The sequence below is a fragment of the Pygocentrus nattereri genome, chromosome 6 (genome assembly GCF_015220715.1).
Source record: "Pygocentrus nattereri isolate fPygNat1 chromosome 6, fPygNat1.pri, whole genome shotgun sequence".
NCBI lineage: Eukaryota > Metazoa > Chordata > Actinopteri > Characiformes > Serrasalmidae > Pygocentrus > Pygocentrus nattereri.
In genome coordinates this window covers 25,541,436-25,563,367 of record NC_051216.1, presented here as the reverse complement: position 1 = coordinate 25,563,367, position 21,932 = coordinate 25,541,436, and the positions used below count along the sequence as shown (strand labels likewise).

The window sequence follows — 21,932 nt, the reverse complement described above, 5'->3', positions numbered from 1 at the left end:
TTTAAAACAAACTATTATTGTAAACTGCTTTCGACAATCTTTACGTGACCGTGCTGGATTGTGGTTTATTTTTTTTAAGGCAGCTTGATTTAAACCTCAAATATGGATGGGATTAAAACATCAACAGCGGAGCTGTAAGGTGACATAAATCCAAGGAGATAGAAATGGGGAGAGGCAGCTTTGCAAAGGGTATGATTTTTTGGTGTGTGTGTTTTGGGAAGTGGTGGTTGTGGCATCCCCTTGTATTCCCCCTCCTTCAAACTGAACCTTGGGCACAGCCAGATCTATATTGCTGCTACATTTTATCAAACAGAAATCTTGATCACTGCATCAAGAAACATGTTCTTAATCTGGAGCCAGTGTGCATCTTTACACAACACGTCTATTCTGTTTTTCTGTCATCCATAGTTTGACCACAGACCCAAGCTTGTAGGAAGTGTAATGGCATGTCACAGAACAATAAACCGGGCTGGAGCAAGGGGTGAGGGGGGCATGTGGATGTGTAGTGAATTCCAGAGCAGTGGGAGAATGCTGGGAAGAGCCATGAAGGGGTCAGCATTGGGGATAAATATCTAGAGCAGGGCAATGCTGGAGAATGACCCCCACATACCCAATTTATCCAATTCCTTCTGCAGGTTACATGGGCTTAGCATCAATAAACCTCTGCTGGTGAGAGAGTTAGAATTACCATTAGAATCTGAGGAAACCCTGGGTCCAAGTTGTTTTTTTTCTATGGGGAAAATTAATGGCTTTTTGAAAGCTGCTCTATTCTCACAAGTTCAAAAGTCCATGTTTTGTCCTATAGACATTAATATATTAACTCTGACCTGTGTAATTAATGGATTTCATGAGACTAGTAACTGCACTAAAACACCCCACATTAATTGGCTATGCTAGTCAAGTAATTATGGCAAAAGTAGGCTATAATTAGAGGTATATTGTTTTATAATAGTGTTGTATAATATTTATATACAGCTTATTGTTTTACTTTCACATAACTTGCATGAATGTTAGATTTGCTTGTAGCTCACATAATATTTTCATTTCAACTTCTTAAATCACCTCATAATCCAGAGAAACTAGTCAAATTGAAGGAAAACGTACATAAGAAAAAAGCAGCAGCAATTTATTATAACGATTTTGTTTACCACAGGGTGCAAAGGCAGAAATTTGACAACTATTATTACTTTTTCCCCATGTAGAAAAGGGTGCTTTGACCCGTAATCCTCATTTAGTTACAATCAGACCATACTAATTATCAGTAGCATTTCAGGTATTCTGCTAAATGAGGCTGAAACTACTTCCAGTATAACAGTATGAAACCATACAGTTACAGTGCTACTGATATTACTAATATGTGTGAGTAATGAACAGTCTGGAAGATTTACTGTGTCCAGTCACTTGATGACTAAAACAGCACTGTCTAGATTTGTTGTGACTCATGAGTCACGTTTGTAATAAGTGACTCTAGTGTAACGTTGTGTTCCAACAGACACATTTTAGCAATAGCTGAAATGGGCATTTCTCACAGGTCTTAGTGGTCATAAATATGTGTCCAATGGCAGATGGGTTTCAGGGGGGTTGTATGAGGGGGTGGAGGTGTGGAAGGGGATAAGGGGCCAGAGAGCAATCTGGCTGCTGTTAAACAGGTGGCTCTCTGTGTGACACTACGTATGCTCTCCAACCCACAACACTCAGGAGTCACACACTGATACCATATTAAAAATACTCCCACTGTTACACACGCACACACACACACAGCGCAATTGAAGAAACTGTCCTATTCAGAGGCTTTATGATCTCTCATAGAGTCAACAAAGAATACGCCTGTCTGAACCACTAAATTATAGCTGGTGATTAATGGCCACATGAGTCAATTTAATTGACTGTCTGTTTGTTGTATTAAAGTACAAGCCTAAAGTGGGAAGATCTTGCTTCCTAGCTGCTGACTTCCAACAAACGACAAAAATGTCAAATAAGCAATCACCACTCTTCACGGCCCTCTAAATGTGTTATTGCACCATTCAGAAGTTAGAACTCCTGTTATTTATACAAGATCAATGGCATGTCAATAAATGTGTTTTAAGATTTGTTATTTACATGTGCATGTCTTAAACTAATGGATATAAAACACTCCCAAATCACATTCTGTTTGTTTAGTCCTCTGATCTGACAGTATATGACTGGAGTACCCTTGAGCAAGGCACCTAACCCCCAACTGCTCCCCGGGCGCTGTGGATAGGGCCCACTACTCCGTGTATTCACTACTGTGTATGTGGGGCTTCACTGCATGGATGGGTTGTATTGCGGAGGCGAAATTTCTCTGTTGTGGGACTAATAAGGTTCATTTAATCTTAAAAAAAAAAATGTGCTCAGCTTAAATAAATGTGATAAGGCAATTTTACCATAATTGTGACAGTGATTTTTTTACTAACTTGCTGGCTTTATTAGTTACTGGATTAGTAAAGTGTGGAGATTAAAATGAATAGGAGTATAATCATTTTGATGCAGCATGAAAGGGAAAAAAAAGCCTGTAAAATCAATGCGCTGAAATTTAAAACTGCATTACTGATGCATCCTCAGGTTGTTTTGAGGGCCTCTTATTTGCGGTCTTTCATGGAACCACTGGTGCTGATCAAAACTAGGCCTCTGGCTGCATCCTGTCCATGTGTGTATTGTTTATAACTGTATTAATATATATTTAGCAAAGAAGCTACTTTCAAACTATGTATTTGGTATGGCAGAGAGTCAATTTTGTTTTGACATGTGTATATCTGAGCCACACTGATCTGTAATATGTAACTAGAGTTAGGTAGAACCTATTTTAACATAGCAAGTAACAAAAATCAAATTGAATGTTGAACTCAGAATTAAAAAAAATAATTAAAAAAAAATAATAATAATAATAAAAAAATAAAAAAATCACATAAAACCTGAAAGCATGTATCGTTATACCCCGTTTATGGCACTGCTTAAGACTATGCAAAATTACAGCTAAACTTCAAAGCCCTTGCGGTGTCAGTCAGACATTACAGTAGGACCATTGCTGTAACACATTAATTATTCAAAAGTGCATATTTTACTTTCAAGTCTTCAGGACTGTTGCATTTACATTCACCTGGCCTGACCTGACCTGATCCCCATTTATATGTCTTGGAAAGAACATGGGACTACTAATCTATCATGATGCAGGGAATAGAACAACAGGTGAAATAGTGACTTAGGACACACCCACCACACCCCCACACAAACACACCTACACCTGCCTGACCTGTCTCCCTCCCATAAAGGCCATAAAAAGTCACATATGTAGAAATTACTTAATGTCACATGCAAATTGCCTGCTAATAGCTCCATATTCTCAGAAATAATAGAGTTGAGAGCATTGGCACAGAAGACAGTGAGCCAAGTGTGTGTCTTGGAGTGTGTGTGTAGAGGACGGGTATAATTATGATTATGATTAAAAGGCTAAGGATAATTGTATCATGGCAGCAGATAGCAAAGCAGCAGAACAGGCCACTGTCCTGGTTAATGATGGGGTGGGCTGGCACGCAGATGGACTGGCATTCTGTCAGTTACCTACTCCATTACACAGCCGGCCCCAGTAAATGACTGATGCTGCTACCATAAATCCACTCAGGCATTAAAACTCCACCAATTAACACAGAGCCATTTGCATAGCTGATGGAGAAGGTGTTGAAGCTGAGCAGCAGTTCTGACAAGGCTGGATTTCACACAGGTTTCCTATAGACCTACAGACTCAACTTTTTAGTTTTATCAAGTTTTCTGAGGATAGAGGTGAAGGTTAAGTTGACTAAAAAAAAAAAAAAAAAAAAAAAAAAAAAAAGATTTACTTGAAATGTTCTAAGGGCGAAACTAGCCATATGCATCAGGAATCAAATACTCTAGTCTGCTATGTTCATGTAAAATGTAGAGATGCACCAATACAGGAATTGTGGGCTGATGTCCAATATTTTTCACATATGTATCTACCAATGCAGAGATATAAACATTGATATAAAAACTGGGACTAAATCTATATGGATTAGCATTAAAGAGACAATGTTTAGCATTATTATGGATTAGCATTAAAGAGGGTAACCTTTATTTCTGAAGGGCTATGAATGCAGTTAAATGAAAAAGAATGCAAGTTTTTAACACATTAGCACAGCATTGCCTAAACTTTCTTCTGAAATCCGTTTTTTTGGATTCTGTCAATTTTGTCCACTGTATAGCATCAGAAACCAGAAAAGTCTATTTGAGATTACTTAATTCAATTAATTTTGAGGCAAGTATGTGATTTAGCCACAATGTTACCTGCCGTGCATAAGCTTTCATCACTCATTAGCAACATTAGCTTCATAGCTCCAGCGCAAAATTAAAGACCTAGGACAATAAGTGTCTCTGGAATGAAAACATGGACAAAGTAGAGGTTGGAAAATGTATTTAAGGGACAAATCTATAAGAAAACACAGACTTTGACAAGTTTGTGTGCCTGCCCACATGAAGCATGAAGTGTTCTCTGACTCACCAGTGAGGTTGGTCCGGGCGCTGTAGGTGCCCAAGTACTGGCCGTCCGTGTTGGGCGTGTAACATTCAAAAACACCCTGGTCCTTGGCCTGCAGCTTAGTGATGTGAAGAAGAGCAGAGTCTCCACTCAGTCTTTCCACATATATCTCTCTGGTGTTGACTCGCTGAGAGTACACGGCATAGGCGTAGTTGGGCTGGGCTGTGCTCACTATACGGATCTCCCTGTCTGGAGCAGTGTGCAGGTACATGGACCATTCAAAGTCCTGCTCCACTCCCTCTTTATAGCCGGTCACATTACACCAGATGGTCACGTGGGAGCCCTCAGTTCGGACCAGGGGTCCAGGCTGCACTGAGACTACTCTCTGGGCTGTACTCACTCCTGCTGAAGAAACAGAAAGAAGAGGAAAGAGAGAGAAAATAGAGAGAGATCTGTCAGTAAAGGTCATTATACACCACTTCTGTACTTGCTTGTCCACTCGCATTTTCTGCATGAGTTTACAAGAGCATCTGCAGTCCAGTGACTTACAGAGCTTTTCAGTCCACTTATGTTAGATGAAGCCTTTTCAGTTATTCTTAAGTGAAATGAACGAGTGCAGCAGTTAGCATCTGTGTGTCTGTTTATGACCCTAAACCACTTCAGTGGGCCTTAAGAGTGGTCCTCGGGAGATGGACGCATTTTGGTCCTAACTCTCCCACTCAGGTTACTAAATGTGTACACATACAAACAAATAAAGGAGATGAACTACTGTCTGTGGCACGATCATAATAGCTGATGTCATAAGGCAAGTAGGTTACAATCAGAGAATACAAAACAAATACTTCATGCTCTTAAATAAATGGGAGCACTCTCGATAATAGCATAACTGCCAACACTTTCAGGAGGCTTATTCCACTTATGGAACTGTTGTGTGCAGACTATTCTGGCAGTGCTGCAGAATAAATGATGACAAACGTGAACAGTTGGAGGTGACCAAACAGTCAGAGAATGATCTTTCGAATGTCATTGTCCAATCTGCAATGAGGAGAAAGCAGACAGCCCATCTGCTAACAGGCACCGTCTGGATGTGGTGACACCACGCGTATGTGAGTTTAAGTGAGATGAAGAGGGAGGGAATGTTCTCCACAGCTCACCAGAGCAAGCAGTGATTTAATTACTCTGGAATATGCACATGCATTAATGTGTCACCAAAGATAAAATTAAAATAAAGTGAAAAAGTGGCAACTCTCCTCTAGACACAGACATAACTAATATTCTCTAATGCCAAACACATATGTACCATACATATTCTAATTATAATTAAATAAACAAAAATACATTGGACAGCTTAAAACAAACAAAACAATAAATAGCAGCAACCATTCAGAAAATATCTGAATTTTGTCCACACTATTGTCTATTTTTAGACAGTCCCACAGAATCAGAAACCACAACAGCAAGTATATTTGAAACTTCACTTGATGCAGAATGCATGATGTACATGAGCTTCTATTAGCTACAATAGCCTCATAACTACATAGCAAACCAAAAGAAGCAAAACTTGTTTCGTGCAGTTAGAGGAAAATGGAAAATTGTACAAGGTAGATTTTTTTTATCATCAATTATTACTCTTAAAGTATGGGTGAAAGGTCTAATTTACACAATTTCCAATTATTCCAGAGGTAGGCGATTAACTAAGACATATTTGGGTTCCAAAATTTACTTAGCTTTGGAGCTACAACACTAATGTTACTAAAACACACCACAAAAGTCACCCAAATCTTTTCCGTTAATACATTCTGAAAAGTTCTCAACCTGCTCAAACCGTATCTTCATGTTTATTTAGGTTGCATAGACTTATTGATGTGGCTTAGGGGAGTGTACCTATGTTCTCAAGGCTGTCCATCCCCTTAACTCTACACATAAAACAAACCTCAATGACACATTAAGAAGACCGATGAAAAACAAAAGAAAACAAGTAGTAGTGTTTTTAATAGGGATGCACTTGCTCACCTTAGCTATCCTTTGTGAGCTAATTAGCTAAGTAAGGGAAACTTATGAAAACCTTTTTTGAGAACACAGAATACATACAAAAAACCTGGGGTACGTGGACCAGTGTCTGAGAAATTTCAAAGAGCAAATAAAGGGCCAGGGAACATAGGAATGACCCCCATTTTAGGCAACTGGTGCAGAATTTCAACTTCTGTTTGCATGCATGCACACTGTGCAGGCATATATATCTAGAAGCTAGTTTGTAATAAGTTACTGTGTTATTGTGTCTGAAACCATGCTGTGAAGTCAGCATGACCTTAATGAAGTTTTGGGGTTGCATTTCCAAAAACTTGTAAAATTGTGTAAATTTGATTTTGTCACCAAACCTCACTAAACATTTTCCAAGATGCTGGCAGTCTTCATAGAAACCTTCAGCGTTTGTTTCAGCACCTGTGCAGTATTCTCATTATACTCTATTATACATAGACAGTGAGAATGGAGCAAGGTCAGATAATAGGACATGTGCCAAGCACAGCCTATGGTCTGGTCTAAATCGCACATAGCCAGCTGTCTCAACATCCCATGCCCTATGACTACATGCTCACATGTGCTAGAGCTGTTTGTGAAGCCAATCTGAAACCCAGCTCAACAGTAGCCATGCTGTCTGACGGACTTGTCAGCTGGTCTTCTAACAAAATGTTGTTTATTCATTCTTTCCTTGACGTTACATAGGTAGCTGTCTCTGGCTCACACACACACTGATTACGACTAGCTGTCTCTGCATCTCCTCATCACACACTACCTGCCTGATCCGGCCTCGTGTCTGTCTGCACAAGTCTTGTCTCATTGAGGAAATGTTCTCGCAGCCGCTAGACCAGACAGAATAATCAGTGGCAAGTTCCCAAAGTGTGACAACCTGCTACTTTCAGAAAAAAAAAGCAGCAGCAAAGGAAATAGCAGAAACAATGGTATATCCCCCTGGAGAAACAAGACGGCTGCCTTGGAGTCTTTACTTATGATTATTCATGCCCATGTAGGGCACAAGACCACATCAGAGAGACCATCTCATCTATAGATCCTCCACTCTTTAGATTTCTTTCTGAGTGTCTTTAAACCCCACAATGATGATCCTTAAACTGTATAAAAAGGCTACAACAAAGTTGTTTCGAAGACCACATCAGAGCAGCAACATGCATGCCGATGATGCAATGTGGCCATAAAAGGAATAACCCATAATATGGGTCACTAAAGGCACACCCATGATGTGCCAGACATTTGTGTATTCAACATTTTAGACCTTTAGAACCATTGTTTTCTTTTGGCTTTGATAAAGTACAGTTTTCTAATGCTACACAGTTTTGACAGCTCTAACAATAACTGGGCTTATTATGAGCGATGCTTTGATTGTGATTTGAATACACAGCAAAAGAGTGCTCTACAAAAAGGCACATGATTATAAGGTTTGTGTTTGTCTAAACGCTTGGGGAACAGCGCGGGGGAATATCTGACTGATTTGCAGTCCTAGTCGGAACAAAAATTAAAAACGTAACACAGAACTGTGGAACAGCAAGAAAATCCCTAAAGTACCTTAATTGTGGTCTTAATTCAGTAATTACATGGTGAATTTGATTAGTATAAGATTTATTGAGCAGTCGAATATCATTCAGAGCCATTCAGCGTATATGACAGGCAACCATGGCATCTTGCAAGTCGTGTAATTCTTGTGGATGAAACGACAGCCCGCTAGCCCATGTCCCATCAGTCTGATCCCCTCAGGACAAGGCTTTAATATGACGGAGGCATTCTGGAGACGTTAAAGTGGAACAGGCATGTCAGCCTCATTCCTCTCCTTTAGTGCCGCTGAGCAGTGCAGCTTTTTCATGTGAGTCAGGCTACAACGTCCCCCAAATAACCGGCTCAGTCCTGACATCAGGCCCGCCGCATTTAAAATGGATCACATACAAACCATCCTGCATTTAAAGCCAGCCACTCACTCTCCTTACAGAAGGGAGTGATGAGGTGGTGTCAGCTTTATTACTGCAACTGTCAGAGGTGACTTCCTGTGTGTGTGTTTCTACAAACAAATGGTAATCTTCTTAAGGGACGTTGCACCTGTTCTCGAGCCACAAGACAGGCGTTTCATGTATTTGACAGGTTTCCAGCTCCTGAGTCACAGTTTGGAGTCACATTCCATGTGGGGCACTCCCAGGCTTTCAGCATCACTACAAAGCTAAAATGAGTCCCAGCCCCTACCAGCTGCCCTGCCCTGGAGCTACTCGCCAACTAGCCTAGTACTGAGAAAAGTCAACAATACAATATTTTCCAAATAGGTCAAAGTACGTGATGATATTTCAGTTTTCAATCCCTGAGTATTAAAACATTGTCTTAAAAACAAGCTTGCTTTGATTGGACCACCTCAATTATATCAAATACTTTGTATTGTGAAGGTTAATCAGACAGACCCGCAGAAAGGAAACCTAATAATTATTTACACTTAAGTATTTTGTGCTGTTTTTCAAAACAATCACAGGCATCTAAGGGATGCAAAGATATGAAAATTCTGGGTCAATATCCAATATTTTTCATGTCCATGTCTGCTGATACTGATACCAAGAGAAATTTGGGCCAAGATCCACCAGGATTAGCATAATGGATGTAACATTTATTTATATAGGACTACGACTGTGGTAAAATGAATAAAAGGCAGATATTTTAGCACTGTAGCCAAGTGTCACTAACATTCTGCTCTTCCAGAGTACAATAAATGAATCATCAAATGTCAGTTTGATATACAGTATCAAATATAAATCGTCCAAAAACTGGTATACTACTACAGACTACATACTGCCCAGCACTATTAGAACAATCAATTCTGATCCTGCAGGGCTGGAGTCCAGCAGAGTTTGGTGATTTCCCCCCCAATCTAACACACTTACTAGACATTAACTGAGGAGTTGATTCAGGTGTGATTGAGCCAGGAAAAAAATAAAATAAAATCACCAAACTGTGCTGGACTATGGCCAGGACTGGAATTGGGTACCACTTCACTATACCACAGAATATTTGTCCAATTATATTATATGGTTATAAAACTAACTCTAATGTGAAATGAGACTCCAGTTTCTAAACTACAACAATTAAGGCCAAACAGCAGGAAGGGACTATGTGAGAGTGGTGTTAGAGAGACAGAAAGAGAGAGAAAGAAAGGGAGACATGGAGAACAGGACCAGTACCACTGGAAGGACTGAGAGTGAAAGATGCAGTGAAAGAGAGAAAGGAGGGGCAGATGGAGTGTGCACTTCAGTCCTTGGTCAGCAGAAAACTGTGGGTATGATAAAGGCACTGATAAATCCCGCTGCATGGGAAGTGATCTCTCCCTCCGTGGCATGCTGTTTGTTTTGCTTTAATTGCCTCTCACAGAGCCGGCGCTGAGGAGCTTTAATGGAGAGGCCTGTGTTCATGGATGCCAGCCATGGGTCTGCATCAGCAGGCCCAGGAGAGCAACCTGAGACACCATGCGCGCGCACACGCACACGCGCACACACACACACACACACACACACACCTTTCCAAACATTCGGGTTATGACAGCCATAAGTACACAAGACAAACTGGCCCAGAACCATTAACACAATCACCATGGCTCACACAAACCCAGAGGGGCAATTATAGGCAATCCTTTCTGTCTTTTTCTCCACCACGCACACACACACACACACACACACACACACACACACACACACACACACACACACACACACACACACACACACACACACACACACAGAGGAACTCAACAGAAAGGCACTAAAAACTGTTGGACTGAAGTCCAGCAATTAGAAGATGCCTCAGTCATTCAAAGGACTCAAGAGACTGTGGGAAAAATTGAACTGACTGGGGCAGCAGTGGCCAGGCCACCTGATTGCATTTTGGCCATAAAACTGAATCTGTGAGAGCCCAAGGTGGTTCAGGCTTCATATGTTTAAGAAATATTTTGCTAAGAATGGCCATGGCAAAATTCAGCAGATATTTACCATACACCAGACAGGAGGAAGGGTCATTATGAGAATGCAGTGTTATAGAAGTAATGGGCTGATGACTATAACCAACACCTCGTGGCCTATACAGATTCCAATAACCAGCAATGACTTTTTTGTCACTGAAGCAAAACAAGAAAAAAAAAAGGAAACTATCAGTTGTGATTACTGGCTGAAATTCTAAAATCATACTGATAAAAATCAGTTACAACACCACGGCTCCCCGATAAGGGTGATTTGCCCCATGACTTGATAAGAGACACCCACGCACACCCACACGCACACCCACACGCACACCCACACGCACACCCACACGGGGTTATAGTAAGAGTTTAGATGTTTCAGCCATATACCTATTGCTAACAGGTGAATAAAATCAAGCACATAGCCATGCAATCTCCATTGACGAACACTGCCAGCAGAATAGGTAAGACCGACGAGCTTAGTAACCATCGCATGTGGCACCATCATAGGAAGCCACCTCTGCCACAAGTCAGTTTTGTGAAATCGAGCTGGGCTTCTGGAAAAGCAAAATGTTTTATTTTCCTCCTTTCTACCTATAATACTCATACTCACACTATAAATGTTTAACAATTAACAAATGAAAACTTTTTTTCAAATAAAGGTGGTATTACTTATAGCACTTCTATTTCTTATATGTGTAAAGGCCAAAAAAGACATACCTTTAAAAAAAAAAAAAAAAAAAAAGTTTGTAATGCATTTTGCAACAAAACCCTTCATATACTGGCACATATTTAAACATTCAAAAGACACCCAGTTAAATACATTTACCACATATATTTAAAACATCACACGCATAGCACATACATTTTTTTTCCATATATGTATAGTGCAGAGGCAACTAAATGGCCGGTGGAGTGCTCTTGCTAAACACAAGAGCAGAAAAAAAACAGACAGGAGGCATATACTTGCTCTTCTAGCCACTGAGAGAAATATGAGCTTGTGATTAGACCAGCATTAAATCTTTTAACACGTACATTTTCCATTATCTATTACACACTTTTTGAATGGCTAAAAAGCCTAACCTTTTCTCGAGTCCAGCCGCAAATGGACACAGACAAGCCAGAGAGGCAATATATTCATCACATTTCTCCTGAAATGGAATTGCTAGGCCTAGAGGTTAATCTAAAGCATTTTAAAAGCAGAGCTTTTACCTCCATAAATCAATTAGTGTACTGAGAATTAGTCTGCCCTTTTAGAAAGCAGAAATTTCTTACTAGTCAGATACATAGAGCAGCTGCTTTACTCTCCCTAGATATGGAAGATGATGCACCAACACACCGGTTCCACAGTTTAACAGATGCTTACTAACACCAACACTGTGTTTGTAGTACATAATGCATGTATTGATTTAATTGTGGGCTTTCTTACTGGTCTTTTTATGTCCAGTTCAAACATCTGTTCAAAGCTAACTAGCGGAAAAATCGTTGAGTGTAAACAAATATGAATTCTGAGTTAAGAGACTTTTTGTAATACCCACTGAGACCGCTGTTGTTAAAAAACCAACAAGAACTGTTCACAAAGGCAAGCATCTGTGCAACGCTTCAGCTGTGCAGGGCCAAACAACACACACAGTCTTTCAGAGCCAGGGAACACACAGCAGCCAGGACAAGGACACACTGCTTCCTGTCTGCGCGTGTGAGCAGCTGGGGTCACAGCTGTAGCGGGGTGTGTGGGTGTGTGGGTGGGTGTGTGTGTGGGTGTGTGGGCTGTCCTGAAGTAGTGTGCAATTCTACATTAAGTAAAATTTTGGGGAATGAGCCAGCTGATTAAGCATAGTCTACTGCTCAGTTCGCAGTAGAGCAAGGAATAACAGTCCATGATTGCTCATTTTGCAAAAAATCTAAGTTACACATTCACCTCAAAATCAATCCATTCTCAATCAAAATTATATTTTCCCCTCCAAAATAAATAAAATAAAATAAAATAAATAAATAAATAAATAAATAAATAAAAAGTTGTGTGTCTGAAACTTGCTTCTTTAGCTTTATAGCTCCAGAGCAAGAGTAATGTGGCACAGACATTTTTAGCATCCTGTTTGTGCACCTTAATCTGCACATGTGGCTCAAACCACTTCAAACATCTCAAAGACATATCAAATAAAATTGCTTATATTGTTTGACACTGATAATTTTGTCTATTTAATGGCTGACAGTATCAAGCATGCCATGCACATAGGTATAAGCTTTGTTAGCTACATTAGCCCCATAGCTCCAGTGCAAAACAAATGATGCAAACTTCTGACACTTATATTTGAGGCTAGGACAACAGCGTGTCAACTTGATTTCTCAAACACACAAATGCCCCCTCTTTTGCTTCATCTTAAATCTAGGTCTATTGCATAAATCACAAAATCGTAATTATTTGAGTTGAACACGGTTATTTAAGCAGGCCACAGTTAACAAACAGAAAGTGAATCTGGGAATCTGGTGTATGCTCAACAGTTGGGTTGTGAAACAAAATGTAAATAAAAGACAGAACAAAACCCATTTGAGACAATAGGTTTTACGTAAGCAACAAACATTCTACCTTTTGACTGGTGCTATAGCACACATTCAGAGGGCAGCAGCAAATGTTTGTTTGAGCCTAAGCTGTATGTGTTATTATTCTAGGACCTACTAAATGTCAACAGCCAGAAAACATGCTAGTTAAATCAGCCAATTTTAGCCACTTCACGGGTGTACTTTAAAGGTTACATACAATAAAAAGATGGTTGAAATGTAAATCTCGAGGACTTGTAATTGATGGAGACAGGCACACCTAAATCTGCTTAAGAGGGAAAGGTGTGCGTGACAATGTGACGAAGGTTAAAACATGGTTCTATACAAGTGCAGAAGAAAAAGTGTGTAGATACAGTGAGAGTTCAGTACACTGAGGAGAACTATAATGACTAGTCTTCAGTCTCACTGGTGAAGACAAGGTCACCAGGGAACAAGCTCTGTATATGTACCAGTCAGTCAGTCACACACACACACACACACACACACACACACACACACACACACACACACACACACACAAAAACAAAACTGGGCAGGCCTTTACTGGGAGTGATTAATGAGGAGGGTCCTGTGCCCAGAGGACAGAGGAAATGAGTGTGTGTATGTGTGCACAGAGGTAGTCCGAGGACACTGGGTGTAGAGCACTGTGTGTGTGTGTGCCTGTGAGCGTGTTTGTGTGCGGAGGGGTAGGCAATAGATAATGAGGTCTGCAGGAGAGTGCATAGGCTTTGTGAGGGGGTAGTCTGGCCATGAAGATGAAGGGAGTGTAGTGGTGTCTGGAAGCAGAAAAAAAAAAAAAAAATGACCTACATTATGGAGGTGAAGGTTGCAGGAGTCTGGAAGATGTAAAATTTGAGTGAGACATGAGTCTAACATTTCCAATATCCCACATCAGTAACTGCTTATTTTACTTCTTATATATTATCTTTTCTTATGGCAAGATCTGCAGTCAGTCAAAGTCTGAATCTCACAATCGATCACTTTGAGGTGCTCCATGGATTCAGTCCAGTCCAGTTGGGAACTGTTTCTCAAATAATTTTTTGTCAGATTAATCTTTTCAAATGACTTACATGGGCACTAAATGGATGATTACAACTAAACACACAGACACAAAGTTTGAAACTTAAGGAAGGCATTTTATGGATGGCTGGCTAATACTGCTACACCTGTAATTGTAACTGTCTGCTGTAGGTGGAAATTCCTGGCTGAATACTGAATAAGTTGCATTGTCACTAGACTTTGTGATTGTTTGAGCCAGGTTAGTTTTGGTTGGAGGTATGGAAAGACCTGTGAGACGGAGTGAAAATCTCAACAAACAGTGGCAAAAAGCTAAACACAACTGTGCTAGCAATACAAGAAAATATTGAGCCAGAGGGATCCACACACTGTCTGTTTGAGCACAATGGACTACATCAATAATTCACTGGAGTAGCATTTTTAAAAGCGATGCACAATGTCTGTGCCTGCCTCTCATTCACTTCCATCATAGTGGTAGTCAATGGGCCTGAGCGGCTCCTCCGTGCATGAGTGTGCATGTCTGTAAAGGTTATTTAGATGAAAAATGAACAAACCCATATAAAAGTACTGAGCCCAACAAGTAAAAGAAAAAAAAAAAAAAGAACAATATGTAATGGAGGACAATCATTTCTGGATGTGTGTGAAAACATGTGTAGTTACTCTACTATATTTTTTTCCTCCATCCGTGGTGTTTTGTCAAGCCTACTGTTTCAGGGGCAAATTTTCAGCCTGAGCTCATGAATTCATTTTTGATATCTCAGTTGTTTTTTTTTTTTTTTTTTTTTTTATTCTCCCCACATAAAAAAGGAAGTTAAAAGGGAATTCTATTCCATGCAGACCATCATCTCAGGCCTGTCACAGCTCTGGGCTCCTCAAGGAGACAAAATCTTGCCACTAACTGAAAAATCATACTGCCTGTTGATATTTTTCCCTGTGATCATTTGAAAAGGAATTAAATGCACTGAGAGCATTTCCGAAAAAGAAGCCTCAAAGGAATGTGAGCTGTTTAAAATGCTCCTTTCCTTTGATCCTTCCCTTGGTGCATTGTGGGTTGTCTCACATTTCTATATACTATCCCATTTGTCCTTTTGGCCTTTCTGTGCTCCACAGCAGAGAAAGAAAGCATTGCCCTTTTTCACCCGCATGTCTTATGGTCAGCATGTATAATGGATGTTCTTCCAAAGCAGAAGCACTTACGAGACTGCAGACTCCAGTACTTCATGGTGCTGCTGCTGAGTCAAAAGCGAGATGCTCTTTGGAGGAGCATTAGTAAAACACTGAGAAACAAAAACTTGGCGTCTCACTGTCTGACCACAGCTAAAAGGGACCACAGCCGGAATGTTGAACAGAGGAACACCGGTGCTAAAGGGGTCCGCAGGGATGATGTTGCATAAGGTACAACCACAACAGCAACATTGTGAATAAGTGTCGGACAAAACAGTCTGAGAAGAGTAGAATATTTATAAAGCGCAGTGCTGGTGTACTGGCCAGTTCAGTTCAGGTCCACTGTTTCTTTTTACATTTTCTTTTTACAGTTTCTTTTATAGCGCTTTTTACAACAGATATTTTCTCAACGCAGCTCTGTAGAAATTAAGGTCGGACCAACATGAACATTTTGTGTCAAATACACATAAGGACTTTTCCAATAACCAATAGTCCTGTAATGGTTTTAGTTAAACGATACTTCACTGACATAATTGCAAGTTCTCAAATGATCAAACTTCTGAAACTCAAATACATGACAATTTTGGTTTCTGTTAATTAGCTCTTATTAAAAGATAAGATAATCCTTTATTAGTCCCACAGCAGGGAAATTCACAGTATTACAGCAGCAGCGGAGTAACAGGAGTAAGGCACTCAGTAATAGAAACGGGAAACAGTATAAATAATAAAACATTAAAGCTAAATCTCTAGACTATTTACAACAAAATAAGGATAATAATAAAATAAGAGTTGCATAAAATCTGTATTGCAACCTGTATTTTTCATCAGTACTCTTAAAAAAGATGTTTGTTAGTCTAAATCATAAATTAAAGTATGGCTGTATCGAAGACGATGATGAAGGGTTTTAATCCCAGCGACACAGTGACCAAAAAAGTTGGTCGTTGTCAGTGATATTTTTGCAAATAACAATAAAACTATGGGCTGTCAGTGTAGACCAGTATTACAAAGCAACCAATACATTGGCCGATCTGTAACAGAAGTGCAGGTGCAAGCTCGTAAGAACTTTTGTTAAGACAGAGTCAAGGCTCACAAAGAAAAATGATGATCTTGTAGTTGACAGGATAATGTTTTCAGAATTACAATGAAAGGACTTTGATGTATTAGGCCTCTATATTTATCCATTTGCAATCTGTTTTGATAGATCAAGCTGGAAAAAAAAAAGAATATTTAAACCCAATCAAAAATCCACAAAGAATAATGAGAATTAAAAATGGATAATGATCACATCCCCGGGCGACTTCAAATGCTTTTTTCATATTCATGCAGTCAAGTGAGTGAGAAGTTTGTAGCAATTCACTCCCGCCAGGCATACACAAAAACGGCATCATAAAAATGAAAATCTCCAAGTACTAAACATGCGCTCTGAGCAGAGACAGTGTACACAGAGCACAGCTAAAATGCCCTCACTATTATATCCCACTCTTCTCTCTCATGCTGTCTCTTCACTCATGCATTCTGTCTTTTCTCTTTCTTCTCCTCCCTACTTCGTCACTAGGCACGCGTGAGAGAATTCCTGCTGCTCACGTTTGTCTTCTGAACCTTTTGAACTCTTTCAGAGGGGTTTAACTGGCACAGTGGGATGCAAAAGCCAGGGTGCTGAGGCTAACAATGAGGGCCTAAATCCTCCCATCAGAGGCACTATGCCTACATACCGACTGCAGCTGCCTGCACTAACTTTCAGAATAGCCCCTGTAACTCTCTGAAAACACATGAATTAAACCAGACAACACTACATGACCAAAAGCATCTAGACCCTTAACCTAATTAAAGAATTTATTCTATTTAAGCTATTTAAGACACACCAATTGCTGATAAAATTGCATGCACAAAGTCATGTAATTTCCATAGAGAAGCACTGCAGTAGACTGGGACTAAAGCAGTGGAATGTGATCTCTGGATTGATGAAGCACCATCGAACATCTTTCAGATGAGTTGGTGTGGTGTTGGTGATTCAGAACTAAATCAGCTCACTAATGTTCTTGTGGCTGAATGAAATACAATCTAGGGTCTAACGGACATAAAAATTTGAATGACCAATTTTAAAGGGGCTAAAATATCTGATAACTTCTGATCATTTTGGCTAATATAACTTTGACATAAATGATAAATGTAAATGTAAATAAGTGATATAAATAACCATAATAAAATCATAAATTCTGATATCTGATCATTTTGGTATATCCAAAATTAAATGTAGGTAAATGCTAAAAGGATTTGCCTTAAATCAGAGGTTCTTTTTAGGGATGCGCAACAATATCAGAATCATATAAAAAAAAATAAATAAATAAAAAAATCACATATATTTATATTTAACTGATATTACAAACCAATATTTAATGATTTACTTACTGTCCTCCAGAAGAGCAGAAAGTTTAGGCAACGCTGCTCAACTGTGTGTTAATAACTGCATTTCTCTTAATTTTACAGCATTTGTAACCCTGCAGAAATATATGCTATGAATATTTGTAAAGTTAATCTAGGTAAATGTAGTTGCAAGAAGAACAGAGGCTGCTACTGAAACAAAGGGTGAACCCCTTCCCTGCTAATGCTTTCAAAAGAGAAAGTGTCTGGATATTTTTGGACACACAGCATATATCTAACAACTGCTTTCAATGCCTCCATTCTTGTCCACGCAAGACTTCACAAACTAATCTGTCTCCGATCTGCTGGAGGGAAGTGTGGAGTTCTTTTCAGTGGTGTCCCACAGGGAGGGGAGATCAAGGACAGCCTCCCAGAACAGCCAGGCAGGGAGAAGGAAAATTCTAAAGAGGATTATGCGCACAGGTCGACAGATAGGAGGGAATAAAGTACTAATCCAATCAAGTGCAACTCATATCTCCTGCATGGAGAAACAGCCTCACTGCTTCATTACGGTCTGTCACCAGCCTCTTAATCTCTCCTCACATAATCCCACATCACAAACACATGCCTGGGCAGCCACGCAATGCCTAGATCACACACACACACACACACACACACACACACACACACACACACACACACACACACACACACACACACACACACACACACACACACACACACACACACACACACACACACACCTTCGTTTCTTACGTTTACAAAGACTTCAAATTCACACTCAAACTCTCTAGCAAGAACTCTAAAAAAAAACTTGGAGCAGCATAACAAAAGCTCACTGTAGACTTCAGGTCTACCATTTTTTTCTCCTCTCCCTTGCTCTCTTTTTCTCAAGTGCAAGGGCTCTGAGGGTCTTCAGCCTGGAGAGGCAGCAAAAGCATACACACAAATCCAGCAGGGCTGTGCTTTGACAAAACACCTGAGCCAGAAGATATAGCTGACAGAGAGGGATAACAAAAGCAGGGCAGAAACAGTCGTGCTCCACTTCAAAAAACATGCACTGCAGAGGAAAAGGAGGACACTCTCGCCCTCATAGTCAGCCTCCACAAAACACACAGATGACACAAAGCAACATCACTACACACTCTGTGACCCTCCGAGGAACACAGAAAGGCGGAATTACAACATGTCACATTACCACAATACCTCTTCTCATCATCCTCAGACTGCAGTACAACCAGAACAGCACAACTGAGCACTTTCATGATTCACCGAGAAGGCTACAGTTGTATTTTAACAGTAGTTGTAGTTTGTCCTGTTACAATAGATGAATAACCCTTCTGGAGACTAAAACTGCCAGAGTGAAGAAAAACTATTTTCCCCATGGAAATAGAATCTGATATTTACAACAAACACAAAATATGCCCAACTAAATTAGTGTTTCTTTCTCTAATGAGAGATTTTAAATTGCTCATCAAAATCCTTAAATTGCTACCCTTTGTTCTAATGTGAGGAAGAAGTTCTTTGTGAATTGTCATGTCTTATCTGCATTGTTCAGATTTGTATTATCCCTGGTTTGTGCCTGTGCTTTACCATGGTTAGGATTCCCTTGAAAGAGACTGCAATCTCTCAGTGGATTTCCACAAACCAATAAAGGATACAATTTGAGAAATGAATAGAAAAAAGCAGTGCATCATTTCTAGGATGGGTGCTCATAAAGCCTGAGAGCGAGAGACAGTGCACAAGAGAACAAGAGACAGACAACTGACCACAGTCATTAGTTCTAAGGACATGTTCACCTTGGCAGGTTTTATTTGAATAAAAGGAACCTTTGTGTGATTAATTTGTTAGTGAGCTTTGATAAAATAAGTGAGAATGCTGTCATTTGAACCAAAAATGAAAACGGTGGTCTCAGATGGTACAGTTAGCTCTTTGTTTACATGCTACAAATCTCAGGTTTGAGATGTTTTGAAGTGAATCAAAGGGGAATGGGTATGTCATAAGCAACTCCAGAGGTATATTGTGAAAATTTGCCTTATTGATGATGGAGATCCATATGCACTCCTAAATAAACAGTGGAGTAATGATCTGGATGCGCTACCTGCTATTTCATTCTCGGGTTTTTTTCCTAACTACTGCACAGGTGAAGCACCCATTCTTTTGCTCACTCAACAGGCCATGTTTAGTTTACAAATGCATACTCCACTGACAAACTTCACTGTAGGTAGTGAACACTGCTAGCCTAGCAGGTCAATGAACTGAGATTATTACTGTACTGTACAATATTAAATTCCACAAAAATCAACAGTAGGTGATCAGCTAATGTCACTAGCCTGGTCATATAACTTGGCAGGTTTGTGAATGGTTACTTTTCTGCTAACATGATTCACTATGTAATCAATTAAGATGCAATCAATTTTGTTCCAAAATCAGCACCGTCACTACAAAGCTTGCTATGCAGCCTACTGTTGGACAAGGGCTGTGCCTGCATATAAAACTTTCTTTCCTGTTTACGGTTATGGATTATCTCGTGGAATGTTCGTGGAATGTCCAACCATCTTAACAGGGGTAAAGTTTTTGCACATCTCATACACTAATCTGCAGATATAATGTTTGTCATTGTCTCAGGATCAATTATTCAATTCCGATTACTTTAGCTAATATTTATGGCCCCAATGTTGACAATCCTTTATTTTTCAAAAATGTTCTTAAGACAATACCTCATATAGATCAAACAAATCTAATAATTGGAGGAGATTTTAATTGTGTGCTGGATCCTGTAATGGACCGTCAATCATCTCATCCTGCTGTTGTGACAAACTCCAGCATTTTTTTAAATAATGCTTTGAAAAATTTGAACCTTGCCTACATATGGAAGCTTACATTTCCCACAGGAAAAGACTACTCCTTCTACTCTTCTGTGCAGAAATCCTTCTCCCGTATTGACTATTTCCTCATAGACTCCAAAATTGTAACTGCAGTAGAGCATCATCCTAACTTAATTTCAGACCATGCACCTGTATCACTTACATTAAATATTTCAGTTAATAGAGGCAATCACAGATGGACCCTAAATAATGCACTACTAAAAGACAAGAATTTCTGTAATTATCTGGACCAAAACATTTCATTTGCAATAGACACAAATGATACAGGTGAGTACAACACCATTAGCTCAAAACGGATATCTAGCCTCATGTTCAAAATTAAGCAGAAGCACTTTGAACTGGGCAACAAACCACATACACTGCTGGCAAGGCAGTTGTGTCACATGCAAACATCTCGAGCTATACAAAAAATTAATTCAAACAATGGCACTCTTATTACAGATCCAGTGAAAATTAATCAACGTTTTGCAGATTATTATGCTGACCTATATTCCTCCAAATGCAGAGTTGAACCTCAAGTAATTGATAGTTTTTGAATCACCTGAGCCTGCCCAAACTCAGCAGCGAGGCGACAGAAGTTCTTGAGGCAGAAGTTACATTAGAAGATCTTAATGAAACCATAAAGGAATTTCCAAATAACAAAGATCCTGGTCCGGATGGATTTAACATAGAATTCTACAAAAAAATACCACTTAAATCCAAGTCCTCTTCTCCTACATATGATTAATCATTCATTGCCAAATTTTAAACTTCCCCCATCTGTGTACACTGTCTATATCACCTTAAACCGGGAGAAGGCTCATAACTAAAAGGAGGCCTCGTCGTACCAACCAATCTCATTACTTCCAATTGAATCCAACAAATTGAATGTCAACAGATTAAAGAAATATATTTCAACTCTTATTCATCTGGACCAGACTGGCTTTATGCCAAGGTGATATATACATTTTAATCTACGGCGCCTGTTTAATGTCCTATATTCTGAACATTTAGAAGATTCAGTGATACTATCATTAGATGCTGAGAAAGCTTTCAACCAAGTGGAGAAACAGTATATGATGCGAGTATTACTTATTATTATTTGGCCCTATATTTATAAGATAGATTCTTTATTTCCAACCTACAGCATCAGTAATAACCAATAATGACATCTCCCCTCCTTTCTTTCTCCACAGAGGAACTAGACAGGGCTGTGGTCTTTCTCCATTTGTGTTCTCTCTTTGTATTGAGCCTTTAGCTACAGCCATCAGAAAATGTTCAGACATTGCGTCCATAAAAATCAATAACACTGTACATAAAATTTCTCTGTACGCAGATGATGTGGTATTATTCATATCTAATCCGAGGACCTCGATGACTCCCTCGCTTGACTTAATACATTTGGTTCCTTCTCAGGCTACAAAATAAACTGGGACAAAAGCAA

General features: G+C 39.6%; 1 protein-coding gene across 2 annotated transcripts in view; it reads right to left on the bottom strand.

Annotated features, from left to right (window-relative positions):
• The window catches only part of igsf3 (immunoglobulin superfamily, member 3), a 168,994-nt gene that overhangs the window by 126,331 nt on the left and 20,731 nt on the right, over nucleotides 1–21,932 (bottom strand). The window contains exon 2 of one of the 2 annotated variants that reach the window (XM_037539313.1): nucleotides 4,532–4,912. In XM_037539313.1, coding sequence (XP_037395210.1) covers nucleotides 4,532–4,912 — 381 coding nt within the window. The remainder of the gene's footprint in view (nucleotides 1–4,531; nucleotides 4,913–21,932) is intronic. The other variant, XM_037539314.1, reaches the window with a different exon arrangement.